The sequence below is a fragment of the Bacillus rossius genome, assembly GCF_032445375.1.
Source record: "Bacillus rossius redtenbacheri isolate Brsri chromosome 4 unlocalized genomic scaffold, Brsri_v3 Brsri_v3_scf4_2, whole genome shotgun sequence".
Taxonomy (NCBI): Eukaryota; Metazoa; Arthropoda; class Insecta; order Phasmatodea; family Bacillidae; genus Bacillus; species Bacillus rossius.
In genome coordinates this window covers 53,686,058-53,705,839 of record NW_026962011.1, presented here as the reverse complement: position 1 = coordinate 53,705,839, position 19,782 = coordinate 53,686,058, and the positions used below count along the sequence as shown (strand labels likewise).

The window sequence follows — 19,782 nt, the reverse complement described above, 5'->3', positions numbered from 1 at the left end:
TCACTACCACTTATCAATTATTTAGAATGGCAATTCTACTCGGGTAGGGGGAAAAAAAGAATAAAACTCTGCTAGAAAACTTACTTCTCTCACTCCTTTTGTGTAGACCTGACAATATTTGGAGGTTCATACTCATTATTCAAGAACAAAAGTTACGCTCTTAATTGGTTTTCATCTCAAGGTGATGGGGAAGGGGCTAGATTGAGAAAACCCCCAAACGTGAAAATCGGACTTAAAATAATTTTTGCAACCAGTATTTATTGTGAATTGTGCTTAGTTGCAGTGTGTGTCTTACATGAAATAGCAAGCATAAGCATAGTATACCTTTTAAGATTCCCCTGCAAATTATGTACTGCGGGCCCATCGCCTGGTCTTTTATTATTCAGAGTTATCTATAAATATGTATATTAAAAGAAAAACACAAAAAAATTTAAATTGCACAGCAATCATGCCTGGCTGCGGTAAGACTATAAATACAGAGTTTTGTTGAACACTGTACATGTATGGGTCACAAATTAAGACAATACTTTTAACTCTTATTTAAAGCTGAATCATTAAAAAATAATAATAATGTTAAAAATCTGGATGTGTAGTAATGCTGATAAGCTGACACAACATACATTTCAGCAAAGATATATCATTACATTCTGTCTTTATAAAATACTTTCTTATCAGATGCTTAAGTTTCAATAATCTCACATTAACTAAATATTTGTGACTCACATAAAATTCAGTGGAACCTATAAAAAACTTTTTATTCAAATTTACAGATCATTAAAACACAACCAAAGAACTGTTTTGCTAAATTAAAAAAAAAATTTTTTGAAGTAAAAACTTCTTTAGCCGCGTTGAGTGATTTTTGGTAGGAGCAAAACTTATGGGTTCGCGTCACCGACATGCTACTGACGTGTTGCGCCAGACTGGTGAATCGCAGCGGCCTGTGTACATGTATACGCATATATACACTAATATATTGTATATACTCGACTGTATCATGTGCGTGTTGGACTCTTTTTTGGATGGGTAAAATCTTGTGAGTTCGCATCACCGACATGCTGTAGTAGCATTAAGTGAAGTTAAATTGACCACGTGAATACACGACCTAGGTCTGACATCACTGTTTTGTCATAGCTAGGTAATGAATTTTTATGTAATTTTAACATACCACTGACATATGTTGTGACTAAAAAATGATGTAAGGATAAATGATATGCTGACATCATACTGATATAATACCAAAATCATTTTCTTACGTACATTTGAGGGCGTGTCGTTTTGCCTAAAGGCGTTTTGCCTAATTTTAGGCAAAATGCCGTTAGGCAAATCGCCGTTAGGTAAACCACTGATAGGCAAAACACAGTTAGGTCAGGTAAGGTTAGGTTAGCTTAAATTAGCTTAGGTTATCTTAGTTTAGGTTAGGTTAGGTTAGGCAAAACGCTGTTAGGCAAATTGCCATTAGCAAAATGCCGTTAGGCAAAACGAGGTTTTGTCATCATAGTAACATTTTAGGCAAAATGCAGTTAGGCAAATCGCTGTCAGGCAGAACTACGTTAGGGAAATCGCCTTTAGGCAAATCGCCGTAACATTTTCATGTTTAGGCAAACCGCCGTTAGGCAAATCGCTTGTTACATTTGATGTAGAAATGATGTCATATTACACATTTAAAAACAAAGTTTTAAGTTTTCACTTCTGTTGACAGTCCCCATGACTGGCTATTTTTTTTAAGTTATACTTCTTTAGGCGTATTATGAAAAAATGATGAGAGTGAAATTTTAAGATGCGCGAGCATCACTGTAAGACAAAATTAACAGGTTGAAGTTGCCCGCTAAACCGCTTATTAAGTCTCGAAAAAAAGCTACCAACAAAATAGAAATAGAACCTCTATTAGTCGCACATGTTGGCACACTCGTCACCTCTGATCACTGTTTTCGTATTTAAAATATTTATCCACATGTTTCTAGTTTCTACATTCACAACACGTGTTTTAGTTTCATACAAGTGTGAATATGTGCTAATAAATTATATTCAGTAGTGATTTAAATTGAATATTTTGATTAATATTATTTACTATTCGTAAATATTAGTAAAAAAAAAATTGTGCCTTTCTACTTTTTCAAGTGCTCCAAAATAATTGAGGTTAACTATCTGTATGTATTATTTATTGATATAAAATAAAAATATGATTATTCAATATAATTAATAATAAATATTATTAAATTATTAATGTCAAATATTTATTATTAGTTATTTAATATTTACAAAATAAAGAAATAAATTTAATAAAACATTTAATAAAAAACTTGTGATAAAAATTAAAAAAGAAAATTAAATTAAAATATTAATTTTTAATATTTATTATTAAATTGAATAAATAATTATTATTAATAATAAATGAACAAATGTAATGAAAACTTTTTGATAAAAATGAAAAGTGAATATTAAATTTATTAATTTTCTTTTAAAATATTAAATAATCAATAATAAATATTTAAAATTAAGAATCTTATAATATTTAGTACAAATTATGTCATAAATTTATTATTCTCTAAATTTAATTTATTTAATTTTTCAAATTTAAACTGAACTTTATTGACTGTGTTGACTATCATTTTCCAGCCCTTTTATTATTTATTGTAATTAATTATTTCCATGCAATTAAAAACTATTTTTTAATGATGCCAAAGAAGTATAACTTCTCACGCGCGTACATAAGTACACACACCCATTTTATTATATTAGTGTACCTACTTTGTATCTACTTTAGGCCTATGTTTTCTTCACAGACCATTACAAGGTACTAACCATAATGTGTGGCTTGTATTCGTGCCACAAATTATGTTTTTCTATTTAAAGTTGAAGAAAGGTTTTTATTGCATGACTTATTAATTTAAATTGTTTGGCGTGCTTTTGTATACTCTACTTTTTAAATAAACGGTTTTTCCATGAATGAGTTTTGTTTTTATGAATAAATTTGCCGAACAAAAATTTTTTTTTCTCACAAAAATCGCACCCCTACTTTCCAAACTTGATTTTAGTATAAGATGTGTGACGATTATGCGATAAAACATGGTGGTTTCCCTCATCGTGAACTATGACGGTGTGCTTAAATTCCATTAAAATAAATTAGAAGATACTTTTGATAACTATAATTAGTTAAATTGCTTAATTTATGCCTAAATGAGTTTTTATTGGAGGTTTTCTCTTTCTCCGTCCGACCTAGATTTCAAATTGACAAGAGCATTTAGTTTGCTCAGATTTTAATATAGCTTGAAGTTTTTTTTTTTTAAATACATATACAACACAAGTTTGGCTAAAATAAAGCTATACATTTGTAGCATTGACTCCAGTTAATTGTCTGCTAGGACCATACGAGAGGCAATCATCTATAAATACATATGTAATAAAATCATTTATATAAATACAAAAAAACTGTCTGCAGTAAGAAACTACTGCAAGGGAAAATAAAGTTGTAATTGAAAAATGCAGAAAAAACAATTATTTTGTAGCTTATTTACTATCTTCCAAAAAAGCTACGTACTTCTTTCAAAATTCAAGGTTAGAAAGTTAATACTCTATCATCCTTTCAATATAAAACATTATAAAAATGTTTCAATTTACTTATTATTACACAAATCTTTTAACATTGAATTTTTTTAAGTTTTCAAAAATTCTGACATTTTCTTTTACTTTAACTGCAAATCTACCACCCCGCTTCCTAAAAGAATATAAAAATTATAAATTCTAAAAATATTTTTTTTTTTAGTACTACATGTCCTAATTAATTTTGTTTAATAGTTTAAATATTGCTGACCTAACAAATCCAACCATTTATACCATTTTACAGTGTTCGAAATTGCCTGAATCAACCAGCCATTCAAATGCTCTAACAGTATTTTAAATACAGCTAACCAAACAATCAAATGATTGACAGTATTGTAGCTAACCTAATGTAACCCAAAATTATAATAAAATGGTAAACTACCTATAGTATAAACTACTTAAAGTATCTAAATGCCAATTTACAGAAACATCAAATATCACTGAGAGAACTCAAAAATACGATTATGAGATCTTTGTTTGAATTTTTTTCAGAAAATTACCAAAATAATTATCTAAACAGTAAATAAAACCTACTCTGAAGCATGAAGTTTAACATTATAATTTAACTAGTTGTGCCTGCGATTTTGTCCGCATGGAATAGTGTCTTTGGCGAGCATTTTAAATTGTTTAGGCTAATTATTTTACAAATAAGACATAAACGTATAAATACTTTCATGAGCTATTTGTAAAGTTAATGACATCAATGGTATTTTATGTATGATTCACAAAAATAAACAAAAGGAGTTACCGTTCTCAGGTACCTAGCTAATATCCAAATGTACAACAAATAATAATTACGTAATAACATCTAACTAAATTCGAAAGTAATATACTTTTGACAAATGAAATAAACAAAACAATGACCCAACTAAAGAAAAAATATTTAATAACCTAACCCAAAAACTTAAAGTTATTTGTGTTTCACAAAGAACATTAATTAAATAAAAAAAATTGTGAAAGCAAATCGAATTGTAATCAATTTGCAGTGAATAATAATGAATTGGCAGCAGACAAAATCAGTATTCGCATGCGTGTGACACAGTCGTCTGCCCTCATGTGTCTGCCCATTCGGGTAAGCACACTTAGGCATATTTCCCCACCTACACCGCGCTCCCCCCCCCCGCACGGCTCGACAGCTGGAAAGTTTCTTACTCGCGTTAACTTCAGTTTCACATTTTGTAATGACTCCGTAAATGTTACATCAGAATATCTCTAATATTTTGTCTCTTGTCGCAAACTTATAAAACATTCACATAAACCTTACATATTTCCATACAAACTTTCATCTCCTATTCCCTACTATTATTTTACACACTTAAGGGTAAAACTTTTACAAACTTTGAATGTCATATTTATTTATATCGAATCAACAGCCTAAAAAGTATGTTTTAATCTTCAAGCTCTAAAAATGACGATACTTCCATACAACTTTTCATCTCCCCTTTTCAACCCCTTACAACCCTTTTTTCGCATTAAAAAGTAGCCTATGTCCTTTCTCAGACTCTAGACTATCCGTGTACCAAATTCCATTTAAATCGGTTCAGTAGTTTTGATGTGAAAGTGCGACAGACAGACAGACAGACAGAGTTACTTTGGCATTTATAATATTAGTAAGGATTAAGTGCAAATTTTTGTTTTCTGAATCAATACTTAGGAACATGTTTATAAGTTTTCTAAAGTTAATGGAAGTTCATATGTTAATTTATTTGGCAATACTATAAGATACATTTGGTGGCTAAATTATATGTAAACATCAATACTAATAACAGTGAACTTGTAGCTGTATCCTACATTTATAACAAGAATATAGTTTAGAGAGACAAATTAAACAAAAAAAAAAAAACACATTTAAAGAAAGTTTTTGCTCAACTGTTTAGACCTAGGACCCCACAAAAAAAAATTCTCAACTACTGTGGTTGTAAAAAACTTAATTTTTACAATTCATTTATCCCTACCTACCTTGCTTTGTGATTACCTGTTGTTAAAATTAATCTTTTTGTGCAAATTCACTCAATACTGCTGAGTTATAGTTTTAAAAGAAACTGTAATGCTTTATCGAATGTACTTTATTCATTTACTATCATTCGGGCAACCATATTACACACAATTCAGCATTTTCTCATTTTATATCATCAAACTACCATTAACACCTCCGCTAGATTAGTGCCAATATAATTTGCAGTATCTCCAACGTGATACATGTGCGCAGAACGATAAAAGAAAAGTCTGCAGATCTGGGAAGCCTATATACTACTTAGGCCATGGTTTCCCTGAGAATTTTCAATCTTAGGCTTTATGCTCACAAAATTATAAATGCAAATTAAAGACAGTACAATAATATAACAGCAGTGTTACTGGGTTATAATGAGATACTTCTTTTATCTAATAGTATAGTAGTAGCCAAACCGTGGCCTATGGGTTAATTTTTGGCCCCCTGGCTTGGTCAGGAAATCACTACTCAACTGCTGAATAAATTTTAATCAAGCCCAATAGTATTCTAGAGAAAAATTAAATTATACATACTATTAAACTTTTGAAGTGCTACAGATGAGAGCTGTTATTTTACCATTTTTAGCTTGGCTGTGTGTGCTTATAGGAAATTCAATCAAAATGGCATAAAATCAGAGTGAAAAGTCGTTGGAGTTGCCCTTGATACTAAGAATGCAATACAAAATACCAACTGGTCCACTACCCGAGCCGCGTAGAACCTCACCTGGTAGGGCTGGGACGCGAGTGTCGCCATCTCCCACAGCACCACACCATAGCTCCACACGTCGGAGCAGCTCGTGAACACGCCGTCCTTCAGGCTCTCCGGGGCCATCCACCGGACCGGCAGCAGCCCCTTGGTGCCTTTCCTGTAGTAGTCCGTCTCGTAAATGTCGCGCGTCATGCCGAAGTCTCCTATCTTCACGGTCAGGTCCTCTGCGACCATGCAGTTGCGGGCAGCCAGGTCCCGGTGGACGTACTTCTTGGCCGTGAGGTACGCCATCCCGTCCGCGATCTCTATGGCCATCTGCAGGATTTGCTGCGTAAAAAAATAATCGAATAACCTGCCGAGTCTAAAAGCATACAAAAATATTTGCTCAACTAAAAACAGAGCTGCCAAATGCTTAAATACAAGACACATGTCAGTAGTTGAATGCTACATGAATAAAGGTGACAAAAATGTCTGCTTAATATTGTGTTTCCACAGCACTGATAAGGAGTTGTGTTTGGCCTTAGCTGAGTAGCGGTCAGATTAATACTTTATCAGGATGGCTAAGATAATTCATGTTTAAATACTGAAGGATAAATTATATATATATATATATATATATTTTACACATGGGCAATATGGTAGTGGATTTTGGATTTTTTTTTAAGTTTACGACACCTGGCTCACTGACCCCTGATGCGAGTGATTCCCTGTCCTGACGAGAGCGCCGGCCAGCCTAAAAATCAGGGAGTGAACGGGTTCTCACCTTGTGGCTTACAACCGTGACCCCTCGAGCTGTCGGCCGCTCGAGATGCCATTTAGTTCGGTCTATGTCGTTAAGGCACTGGCTGCTAAACGGCGAACCACTCACGAGTCGCTAGCTGCGAAGTGCGAAGCAGCGCTCAGACACGTCCGTCGCGGATGACAGGCGAGCTACGACTGCCTCCCACGCACCGGCGCACGGCGAGCGGGAAGCAGGGGAGGGGGACGCATGAGATGCGTCCGCCTCCCACGCACCGGCGCGCGGCGAGCGGGAAGCAGGGGAGGGGGACGCATGAGATGCGTGAGAGAGTATGCGGTCCGAGTCCGATTACACTGATATTTATCACACCAGCCGCTGTGCTCGGGTGCGCTCACCGCTCAAAAGCACTTTTTATACACTCATGCACAAACCGGACGACTATGGGCAACAGCGCGCCTAGGGATCAGGATAGACACGACAGCTGTCAAAGTTAATTCAAGCCAAGCAGAAAGTTGACAGTACTTTCGTGAGAGTGCTCTGTTCCATCTAATTTATATGCTTATTGCTTTTTTTTACTAAGATATATCTATTAATTAAATAAAACAATCATTTTAGTTCATTATTCCTCTTTGCTGAGCAGTACTTGAAATTTTAATCAATTAAAAGTATTAATTACAAATTATATGGGGAATATGTTTACACCAAGACTTTTCCTTCTCCCAAACCAATTTCCAAACCATATGCAACCACTGTGCACCAATATCAGATAAGAACATTACACACAACCTCACATGTCTTCAACATCAACTGCTTTGAAGAGCTTACCTTCAGAGTAGGTGGCTGCATTGCTATATTTTCCTTTTCTCCAGAGTCTGGACGATGGGAACGAAGATAGGTCTTCAGGTCTCCAAACGCCATCAGTTCCATTACAACTAGAACAGGTTGTCCCTGAGACACCACGCCTAGCAGCTTCACTACATGGTGGGTGTTGAACGACCTGGAAAAAAAAATTGCTTAACAAGCACACCCTTGCCCTTGATTTGCTTCCTGACACAGACAGGAAGGCAGAATATGAACACACAATCAAAATGGCTTAGTCCAAGAACACCAGAAGAAGAAGAGAGAATCAAATGGGAATGGAAAAAGCAGGAATGGGATGGCCAAATCATCAGAAAATGTTCTGAAACGTACAGAAGTATCTATGTTGTATCATGCACCAGTGCTGTTCTTTTTGTAAAATGAGAATAACAACTCAAAAAAAAATTCTCAAAGGTAAACTTTATTATATTCCCAGTATCTCCCATCGTATATTATAAAGAAAAAAAAAATTGGTTGTCTGTAAAGTCGGTTTACGGATGATAGTTTAACGTGACGTCATAACAAAACATTGTTGAAATGATTGCATACTTTTATGAATAAATTTGAATCATTTTTATTGAATTATCACTATTTTGTATGGATACAAAGAAGGAGTGAAATGAAATCTACAATTTAATTGATAAATTTACTTTTATTTGCACTCTTTAATTCAAATATGTTTATTACTTTAACGAAGAGATTATTTTATACATGCTTGCTATTTAACTTCTTCGAATCTGTGTTATTCTGTTAAGGATAGGACGATGATAGGAAAAGTAGGAAACGAATGGGAGTGTTTCAAGTTTAATGTGTCTCGAAAAAGTCAAATCGATGGTTGTTCCAATCGAGTGGAAGAGAGATAGATGCGGCGCAAGCGTACAATGAGCGTAACGGGACAATGTGTGTAACGGGACACTTTTTCGTGCGTGCAGCCGGCGTTCATCGATTTATTAGACGTCACGTCAAAAAATTTAAAAAATTGTGAAGCTAATGAACTGTTGGCTTATTTTTTTAAATTTTTTCTTTCGAAACAATAATGTATGTAAAAATGAATGAATGGATCAAGGTTATCAGAGATGAATGAGCGATGAAACGGTGAGATGAAGCAGCAATGAAATGTATGTGATTTTTTTGATAGACCTTTAGTATCTGTAGTAGCTCTCGGTGCAAACAATGCGAACAAAAAAGTGAACTTGATTCAAAAAAGTGAACTCGATTCATAAAAGAACATGTGACACAAGATATAATTTTAAGACTCACTGTGTTAAGATTTTATGCAAATTCCTAATATAAATTTTGTTTTAGGAAGATTTTTATAAATTGTTCACTACAATTTAAACATTGCATATTATTTTAAAATGAAACATCTTAAAAATCAGACCTAAATAATTAAATATGATTACCAGGGTAGAAATACATAACAAGAACATCAGACCTAAATATGATTACCAGGGTAGAAATACGTAACAAGAACATCTATATCATATTGCTTTAGTAACTTTTTAACTATGAGCTTCTCAAAGACACAAAAAACAATGCTGTTTCTTCGCATATATAGTCAGCTCATTAATATGACTATGAGTTTTTGTAGCAGACAAGCAAGGCGACAAGGAGGGCGGAATGGGGAAAGAGCGCAGTGTTAACCAATCAAACTTGGTAAGTGAATGATCGACGTAAGTAATAACTAAACTTCAAGTGTGCATGCAAAAAAATAATAACTCAGTGTGTCACAATGAGCCTGCACAAGAGCTAACCGAAAATATAGATTAATAGATGATAGGAAAGAGGAAACTCTGGGTTGCACACAGGTACCCCTATGTCAGGCGTAGAGTGAGGGAGACAGTTTCGGGAATGTCGCAAAGACGACCCTGCGTGCTTCGTAAACGACAGCATGAGCACCTCTACCACAGTCAATACAATATGCTACAAGCGCCTCTCTGCCACAGATACTTCACACTGAACCAATGGCAGTCTGCCTTGGCGTAGAAGAAGAAAAAACTCAATAGAAATATGCTCGAATTAGACACTGTGTAAAAAGTCCAACAACTGTTTATAATTAAACTGCATCACTGTCATTGTCACTCTGTAAAACACATAGAAAATAACTTCTATGCTCTTTTTATTAAAAAAATTACTTCATAAAAACCTGAGTTTTTAAAAAACAAAAACAAATTGCAGGTGAATGCAAGCCTTAAAATCAATGATTAAAAACAAAACAAATAATCATAAAATAGGTACATATATCAATAATTTTGTTCAATAGTCAAGAGACATCTTAAAATTCAATTATTTGAGATATTAAAGATTTGAGATATTAAAGTTCCTAAGTTTTGCAATACCATGAATATTACAGCATTTTCGTGATAATGCAAAACTTAGAAAATTAAGTATCTCAAATCACGAAATTTTAAGATATTTTACTATTTAAATAGTTCAGGAAAAATAGGTAAAATTTAAAAAGCATTGTATATTTACTACAGACATGCAGCTAACTCACTTCATAACAGAAGCCTCATTAAGAAATTCACTCCGCTCTCGGTCGGTGGCGTTCTCATTGACAGTCTTGATGGCACACCGGATCTCCGGCTGCCCTTCCACCACGTCGTGGCATATGCCTTCGTAGACCATGCCGAAGGATCCCTGACCCAGCTCTCGCAGCAAATCTATCTTCTTCCTTGGGACCTCCCATTCATCTGGCACGTACACTGTCAACAAAAAAGGTACAACAGTTATAAACCAACAGGAACTGATAACTTTATAAAATAAATACTTTTTACTACTTCCGATACTTCCCTTATTGTCTTAAGACTTCTGGCCCAGACTAATATAAATACTAGCACATTGGATTATTTATTCTCTATACTAGTCTAACCTGTTTATAACTTAACATTTTAATAATTTAGTTATGCAAAGAAAGTTTGCGGAAATAGATTGAATGGTCCCAGAAAATCCATTCATATTTTCTTGAATGTACATCAAAATTTTTTTTGTAGCACTATCTCCTATTTGAAGACTAACTACAAAATACTTAGTAAATTTAAATGTATTCTAAATAAACTGTGCAGTCTAAGAAGACTAACCTAAATACACAATGCAAACATATTAACCACAATAAATCATAAATGCTATTTATAACTCTAACCTGTGCTAACGTATTCTGGATTAACGGATGCAATGAGCCGCATATTTGGTACTCCTGGAATGTACTTGCGCCTTAAAAAGTATGCACCCGCAAAAATCAGCATTAGCACAAGGACAGTACCAACTAAGGCTCCAATAAGCAAATCGAATCCAGAAGATGATGTGTCCTGAAATAAAGAAAAAATATATATATTAACTTTTTGATACAACATTTTAACATTTTAATACTTTTTATTACAATATACATAAAATTTAAGAAAAAATAATAGCCCTAACCCTGGAGTATTTTAGAAAAAATTATAAGCATCAAAGTGAAAAAGAAAGTCACAACTACTTAACCATTCCACCTGTAACAAAAATCGTGCCTTGCTAAGATGATGGTTGTTCGTGGCACATACAGAAAACACTCGACAAATATTCCATCAGTTGTTACAGTTAATTAGGTGTAAAGTTCTGTCTACAATTATGAATTTACTCAAAACTGTTGATGGTTGTTTTCAAAAAGTTTCAAATGAATTTTGATATTTATATTCTTCCCCCGAAGAAAAATACATGTATGTCACATGATTGACCGAAAGATAAAACTCACTGTGCCTAAATGAAATAATGTTCCTAGCGACTTTGCCATCTATATACTGAACAACAAACTATGTTCCAGTGGACCAATGGGCCACCATGTCTGGGACCTAAATTTCTAATTATAACATTAAAAAATAAGAAAAAGGTCCAAGTTAACTGAGGCATAGCCCCGGCACCCAGACGTGATAGTGTCTATTGATCATAATATGATCACAATGATCATGAACCTACACACTTGGCTGATGAACTGAATGCAATCCATTAAATTCAATTTATTCAATACTAAATCCACTTGAATGATTAGATTCAAGTAAAATTAATTAATTTATTTATTAAAGTTGTGAGATGACTACCAACAGCGATGAGCCGGGGTGGTAGCCACCATACATAAAAACAAACACAAAAAAATGACAATTAACAAATACAAAACAAAAAGAATTAGAACATTGACACAGACGAAGGACACACCATCTGAAGTTGTACCTAGTGTAAATAATTTAAACATAAAGTAAAAGATAATACAAAGGAAATATAATGCATTACAACACTGTTGATTATGCTACAAGTAACTAAGGTAAGTACAGAACATATAATATTATGTAGATAATTAAAGTTAGTATCCATAGATTGAAATAAAATTTTATAATAATACATCTAGTATTAAATAATTTAGGGAAAACACATTAGAGCATAAATATGATTAATCTTTGGATGCCGAAAAAATAATTTTTTTAACAAGTTTTTTCTCTCTGGTAGGTTGTAAGTGATTAACATACATATTGAAATTGTTAACAAGTCTATATATAATATTTGTATTTAAGAGTGTGCACAAAAAAGGTGGGTTACGGCTATTAAATGAAGGAATTTTAATGCCAGTAACATCAAATATATGAAGACATATAAGATTACCATAATAACAATTGAAAACAAATATGGCATCTAATATCGTTCATCTAGTTGACAATTAACCGAGGAGGGAATTTAAATCTATGTTATTGTTGGTATTTAATTTTTTGTTAATATAGTCACATACTTTAGATTGAATCCTAACAAGCTTTTCAATGTCAATGTTATTGATACTATTCCATATAATAGAACCATATTCAAGTTTCGAACGTATTAGAGCTGTATAGAGAGAGAGAATAGAGTCGATATTTGAGGTGTTGAGGTGATAAATTTAATTAGACCAAGTATTTTGTTAGATACCGAGATAATGTTTTCAATGTGAAGATGGAAAAATAATTTTTGATCAAATAAAATTCCTAGGTCTTTCACATGTTGAGATTTAGTAATAGGTTTGTATTCATATTGCAACGGGTAGATTTTGCTAGAGAAGGTAATGATAGTAGTTTTTTCCATGTTTAGATTAACCAAATTATTTGTGCACCTGTTATGTTTAGTGTTGTTGTGTTATGTTTAGTGTTGTTGATATGTGTCAGTTGGCACCCAGCATGATAATTGTGGAGACAGAGGTTGGCACCCGTGTGGAGAGAAAAGGACGAGCATCAACAATAGGACATGGTGTGTGTAAATAAGGTGATGTAATGAATGTGATTTGAGTGAGATAGTTAGTGATGCATTAGGTTGTAGAGCAATAAAGTGAGAATTTATTACTGGCGACGAGGATGGGATACAATAGATAGGTATCACATACAACCAGCATCATGACTAACTTGGGTAACATTGAAGAATTTGATGTGGCGCATCCACAGACCTGGGATGCCTACGCAGAGCGCTTAGAGTTTTATTTTAAGTTAATGAAGTCACAAGTAACGAGAAGAAGTGTGCTGTTCTCTTAAGTGTGTGTGGCCCAAAAACGTACAGTGTTGTGAGGTCGTTAATCTCGCCAGCTGCTCCAGCCACTGAAACATACCAGGAGATAGTGGCGCTGTTAAAAAACCATTTCGCGCCTACACCATCGGAAATTTATCAACGTTTTAAATTTCACCGTCGCAATCAACGGAAAGATGAAAGTGTGGCGGAGTATATTGCCGAATTGAGAAGGCTGGCTGAACATTGCAATTTCGGCAATAACCTTGACCTTACTCTACGAGACCGTTTTGTTTGCGGTATGAAGGATGAAACGGTGCAGCGAAGGTGGTTGTCTGAATCTGTTTTGACATTCGCCCAAGCCCAGGAAAGGGCCCTTGCTGCCGAGGCTGCATACCAGAACACTCGTGACATTCGTGGGGCGTCGGCAGCCGTTGTGAATGCCGATTATGTAGCACAGGAAGCAACTTGTGGGAAGGAACACATCCCTGTGAGGGTAGACCAAGTGAGTAACAGGAACATTGCACCTAGGCGTAACCTAAATTCTAAGACACCTAAGTGCGCATGTTGTGGTGGTCAACATTTCAGGGCCACATGCCGTTTTATAAATGTAGAATGCTATTACTGCAAGAAGATAGGCCACCTTGAAAAGGTCTGCAGAGCAAAGGCGGCTGATAAGAACAAGGGCAATGTAAATCAGGTGGAGCAAAGGCAGAAGGAAGAAGTGAATAGCATTCCAAGCTCTACAGAAGACCAGGTGTATCATCTTTGGAACATCAATGTGCAAGGGGCTGCTGAGTTTGGTACAACAGTGTTTATTGGAGGTTATCCAGTGGAAATGGAGTTAGATACAGGAGCGGGAGTGTCAATTGTTGATGAATCCACCTTCTCAAACATCTACCCCCAGGGGTCACCGGCACTAAAGAAGAGTACAGTGATCTTACAGGATTACAGTAGGAATGCTATAGAGACGCTGGGTACTTGTGAAGTTGACGTGACGTATGGATTGCGGAAGAGTAAACTGCCATTAATTGTGTCTAGGGGGCACCACCGATCGCTCCTGGGTAGGAACTGGATGAAGGCACTAGGAATAGAAGTTAGAGGTGTTCTCGCAGTAAGTTATTCAGTCTCTGACTTGATCAATGATTTTCCTGATGTGTTCAGTGCAGAGTTGGGAGAGTACAAAGGCCCTCCCATTGGGTTTCAGTTAGACGAGGAAGTCAGACCTCTGTGACTGAAACCACGGGCAGTTCCTTTTGCACTCCTGCCAAAGATTGAACGTGAGATTGACAAGTTAGTAGAGCAAGGGGTCTATACACCTGTCATGCATTCTGAATGGGGTACCCCTATTGTTCCAGTATTAAAACAAAATGGGGAAGTGAGAATTTGCGGGGACTATAAAAGCACCATCAATAAGGCTTTGAAGAAAGACCTGTACCCTATTCCTCTCATTAACCAACTGCTAACCAAGCTTTATGGGGGCACAGTATTTGCTAAGATCGACTTGGCTCAGGCATTTCAACAGCTGCGAGTGGATGAAAGTGCGGCCATGGCCCAAACGCTGGTTACGCATAAGGGGGCATTTAAGGTGAACCGCCTACAGTTCGGCGTTAGTGTAGCCCCTGGTAAGTTTCAGCGGTTCATGGAGGACTTGTTGGCGGGCATGGATGGTGTTTTGCCCTATTTTGATGATGTGTTGGTGAAGGGGACATCCATGGAGGATTTATATAGGAGGGTAAGGCAGATCCTAGAGCGTTTTCGAGCAACGGGAATCCATGTGAAGGCACAAAAGTGTGTATTGGGAGCATCTGCGGTGACTTTTCTTGGATATATAGTGGATCAGAAAGGAATTCGTCCAACCCCTGATAAAGTGGCTGCTATTCATGAAGCTCCGGTCCCCACCAACAAGGGAGAGCTCCAGGCCTACTTGGGCCTGCTGAATTTCTACCATTCGTTCCTTAAGCATAAGGCTGAGGTGGCGGAGCCCCTGCACCAGCTGCTTCGGAAGGAGTCACCGTGGGAATGGACACAGGTCCATGACAAGGCTTTCGCAGGTACCAAGGCCCTTTTGACATCAGAGTCCTTGCTGGCACATTATGATCCAAATCGACACCTTATATTGACATGTGATGCTTCACAGTATGGGGTTGGGGCTGTTCTCAGTCAGCCAAATGACAACGGTGATGAAGTACCCGTATGTTTCTACTCTCGCACAATGACGGTCACGGAACGTAATTATGCGCAAATTGATCGCGAAGCCCTTAGCATAATTGCAGGTGTGAAAAAGTTCCACAACTACGTATATGGAAGAAATTTCGAGATCCGCACAGACCATAAACCCCTGCTTGAGCTATTCACGGCAGACAAGATTACGCCAAACATCATTTCGCCAAGAATGCTTCGTTGGAGTGTACTGCTAAGTGGATATGATTTTGTGTTGAGATACCAACCTGGAGCAAGCATATCCAATGCTGATGGTCTTAGTCGCCTTCCCCGCGTAACCCATGAAAACCCTGTGCCAGCACCAATGGAAGTACTTCTCCTAGAAGCGCTTGACACTCCTCCCTTAACGGCACAAGAGATCGCCGAGCTGACCAGGAAGGATCCCACCTTGTCAAGAGTCTACAATTGTCATAACGGCTATGCGTTCGTTGTGTGTAACCCACGGTATTCCCGATGTTATTGTGAGTGACAACGGAACTGCATTTGCCTCTGCTGCATTCATAAGTTTTGCAAGGAACAATGGTATTAGGCTGGTCAAGGTTGCTCCATACCATCCTTCGTCAAATGGTCAAGCTGAGCGAATGGTTCAGTCAATGAAGGAGGCGCTTAAGCGGTTGGATGGGGCAGACTTACCACACCGTTTGGCAAGGATGTTATTAACGCAGCATGTGATGCCGTGCGCAGCAACCGGAGCCTGCCCAGCCGAACTTCTCATGGGGAGGCGACTCCGAACATGCCTGGACAGGGTGCATCCTGATTTTGTAGAAGAAATGAAAAGCAAGCAAGAGGAGAAGACCAAACCAGTTCCTCCAAGGATGTTTGTTTCCCAAGACCTGGTATTCGCTTTGAATATGGGTAGGGGACCGAAATGGGTTCCTGCTGTTGTGGTGGGCGTAACAGGGCCCCTTTCTTATACAGTGTTAACAAGTGAAGGAGTTTACATGAGACGGCACATTGATCAATTGCGCCGTAGGTATGCTGTTCCTGGAAATGATGCTAGCAGGAGTCTTCCACAAGCAGGGGGTGAGAGCGTAGGATCCACGGTAGGATCCTCCAGCGCTGAAGTGGAGCGGCAGGTAGGGGAGCACAACAGAACAGAGCAAGGACGGTCTCCAGGGATGCCTAACGGAGCAGAGCAGGGGCGACCGCCGGGGCAGCGGCCGCAATCACCAGAGGAGGAAGAAGAGTTCAGAGGTTTTGAGGCCAGCGCACCACGGCTTGTAAACCCACAACAGGGCCCTTGCCGTGAGGGGAATCAAACACACGAAGGCGATGTGTCGAGTAGTACCAGGCCTAATAGGGCAATGGTCAAACCAGGGTGGATGAAGGATTTCATCACTTAAGGGGGAAGGGTGTTATGTTTAGTGTTGTTGTGTTATGTTTAGTGTTGATATGTGTCAGTTGGCACCCAGCATGATAATTGTGGAGACAGAGGTTGGCACCCGTGTGGAGAGAAAAAGGACGAGCATCAACAATAGGACTTGGTGTGTGTAAATAAGGTGATGTAATGAATGTGATTTGAGTGAGATAGTTAGTGATGTATTAGGTTGTAGAGCAATAAAGTGAGAATTTATTAGCACCAATTAGCAATTTCTGTAATATCACATTGTAGTAGATAACTGTCATGATATGAAGTGATTTTTCTATATATCTTTAAGTCATCAGCTAAAAGAGTGCCAACTGAGTTCTTTAATCCAGATGTTATATCAAATCATCAATGTAGATATTAAAAAGTAAAGGAGATAGTGTGCCACCTTGAGGGACGCCAGAAGGAGTTGAGTGGAGATCTGAATTTATATTCTGTACTGATACATAAAAGTTTCTATTTTTTAAGTAGCTTGTTAACCATGATAAATATTTATCACTTAGCCCAATTTTGGAACATTTGCTTAGTAGTATTTGATGATTAACAGTGTCGAAAGCTTTAGCTAAATCAAAGTAACAAACATCTACTTGACCACGTGTGATGACTTCAGAATAAATGGGATTAAGAAAAGAGAGTAAGTTTGTCATGGTTATCTTACCTGTTCTGAACCCATGCTGTGAATCTTACAACCTATTATTTACATTAAACGCTAAGTGTTTAAATATTATTTTATCAAATATTTTGGCAAATCTATTTAAAAGCGATATAGGCCTGTAATTTGAAACAATAGAAGTTTTGCCCTTCTTGTGTACAGGAATAACCTTGGCAATTTTCCATTTGTCAGGGTAGATGCTATTTACAATACTGAAATTATATATATGCTGTAAGAGAGGAGCAAGGATTAAGGAGCAACCTTTGATAATAAAATTTGGTATGTTATCAGGTCCTGTGGACAATGAAGATTTTAAGGTTTTTATACTCCAAAGGACTAGACTAATTGATATATTAGACATAGGGATATTGTATGAACTACAAGTGGAAATATATTGGTTATTTTTGTTTTTAGGAGTTACATAGACACTTGAAAAATATTCAGCAAAGCAATTCACAATTAAATTTATATTATCCGTAGTTTAGTCATTAATTTTAATTGAGGGATGCTGACTATAAACCTTTCTCATTATTTTAACATAATTCCAAAAAATTTTAGGGTTTTGTTTAATTTTGTTGTTAATATTACAAAGCCAGTTTGTTTTATCTCTACGCAGAAGTTATTTAGTTTCCTTGCGGTAATCTGAGAATAATGAATAGTAAAACGGATTCAGATTTCGTTTAAATAATTTATGATAGTGCAATTTCTTCTTAAGAGATTTTATTAGCTGGTTAGAATACCATAGGGGATACTTCGTAGCCTTTTTAATAGTAGTAGGTACATATAATTCTATAAGATCATTCATTGTACAAGTTTAGTAGTCAACCATAGAATTAATATTTTTAGAATTGTATAAAATTGACCAGTCATGGTCCCTAAGAGCAATAAAAAGACTGAGGTAGTCACCAATCTTATAGTTTTTATAAGAAGATGATGTATTATCATTTATTGACATATCATCAAATTGGAAGGTTATCTCTAATGCAGGATGAAAACTATCTTCTTTAACTAGTGGTTCCAGAGCTTTGCTAACCATACATAATTCAATATTAGTAAAACATAGGTCCAAGAGTTGGGCCGAAGGTTGAGTATGATTAAGCTGAGTTAAACCTCTTGCTGATACAAAATTGATTAATGATCTGGCTTTCAACTTAATATTTGATTGAACTATATTTTGGGTAAGCAGTTGAGACCAGTCAATGCCTGGAACATTAAAATCACCAATTATTATTAAAGAGACATCAGAATTCACAAACATCTTCAAGGGCTTCAAAGTATGAAGCATACATAAACTGAAGGAGTTGTTTGAGGGGGAATGTAAATATTCCCAATTGTTAAAAATTTATCATGTGTTTTTTAATTTAACCAGACAGCTTCTATTCCTGGGTAGTGATATTCATGAGTAGATGTTACATTTTTGAATTTCTGTTTATTAACAGCAGTCAGGACACCACCACCTCTACTCTTCAAAGTTAATACAGGGTCCCTATCAGTTCTGTAAATAATGAGAATTTAGACTACTATCGGTGAACCACGTTTCAGTTAGACATACTAAATCATTATCACTACGCGAGATGTTTTCAGAAAATTCAATTGCTTTTGTTCTCAGGCCTCTTACATTCTGGTAAAATAGATTTAACTCCTTGTTGTTAAATTTCACACTGAACTAGTGAGACGCCCCTCCAGGCGCTACGGAAGCAGTAGGAGCAGATGTAGCAGTGGAGGTGGATGTATTAAGCACTTCGGGTGGGGAACCAGCGATTAGGATTTGCTCAGGGTGCAGTTTACCGTAGAACGGGCTTATCAAACAACCACTTGGCCAGAATACAATATTATTTATACGGCTAAAGTCTTTTTCCAAAACCTGAACATGAAAGGAAGCATATGAATTAAATTTAGTTTTCATTTTGGTCACTTTCACTTGAGCCAGGTTGAGTTCATTTGATATGTAATCTACTATTTCCTGATCTTGGACAGTTGGGTCAAATCTGGTTACGAAGAGAGCTTTTGTTCTTTTAAACATAGGTTTGGGTAGCATTTTGAGAGTGGATACATTTTGTATTCCCACTTTCATGGGAGTTTTCTTTTTATTATTATCACGTTTGGTTTCACTGGAATCTTTGATTTGAGACTTGCACCCATGTTGCACTGTGATG

At 36.3% G+C, this 19,782-nt stretch overlaps 1 protein-coding gene across 2 annotated transcripts in view; it reads right to left on the bottom strand.

The window, feature by feature from the left end:
• Nucleotides 1-19,782, bottom strand: part of LOC134542368 (insulin-like receptor) — a 291,737-nt gene that overhangs the window by 2,180 nt on the left and 269,775 nt on the right. For both annotated transcript variants that reach the window (XM_063386544.1, XM_063386545.1), the window contains 4 exons: nt 11,038-11,203; nt 10,393-10,600; nt 7,863-8,034; nt 6,314-6,625 (listed from right to left, as the gene is read on the bottom strand). In XM_063386544.1, coding sequence (XP_063242614.1) covers nt 6,314-6,625; nt 7,863-8,034; nt 10,393-10,600; nt 11,038-11,203 — 858 coding nt within the window. The remainder of the gene's footprint in view (nt 1-6,313; nt 6,626-7,862; nt 8,035-10,392; nt 10,601-11,037; nt 11,204-19,782) is intronic.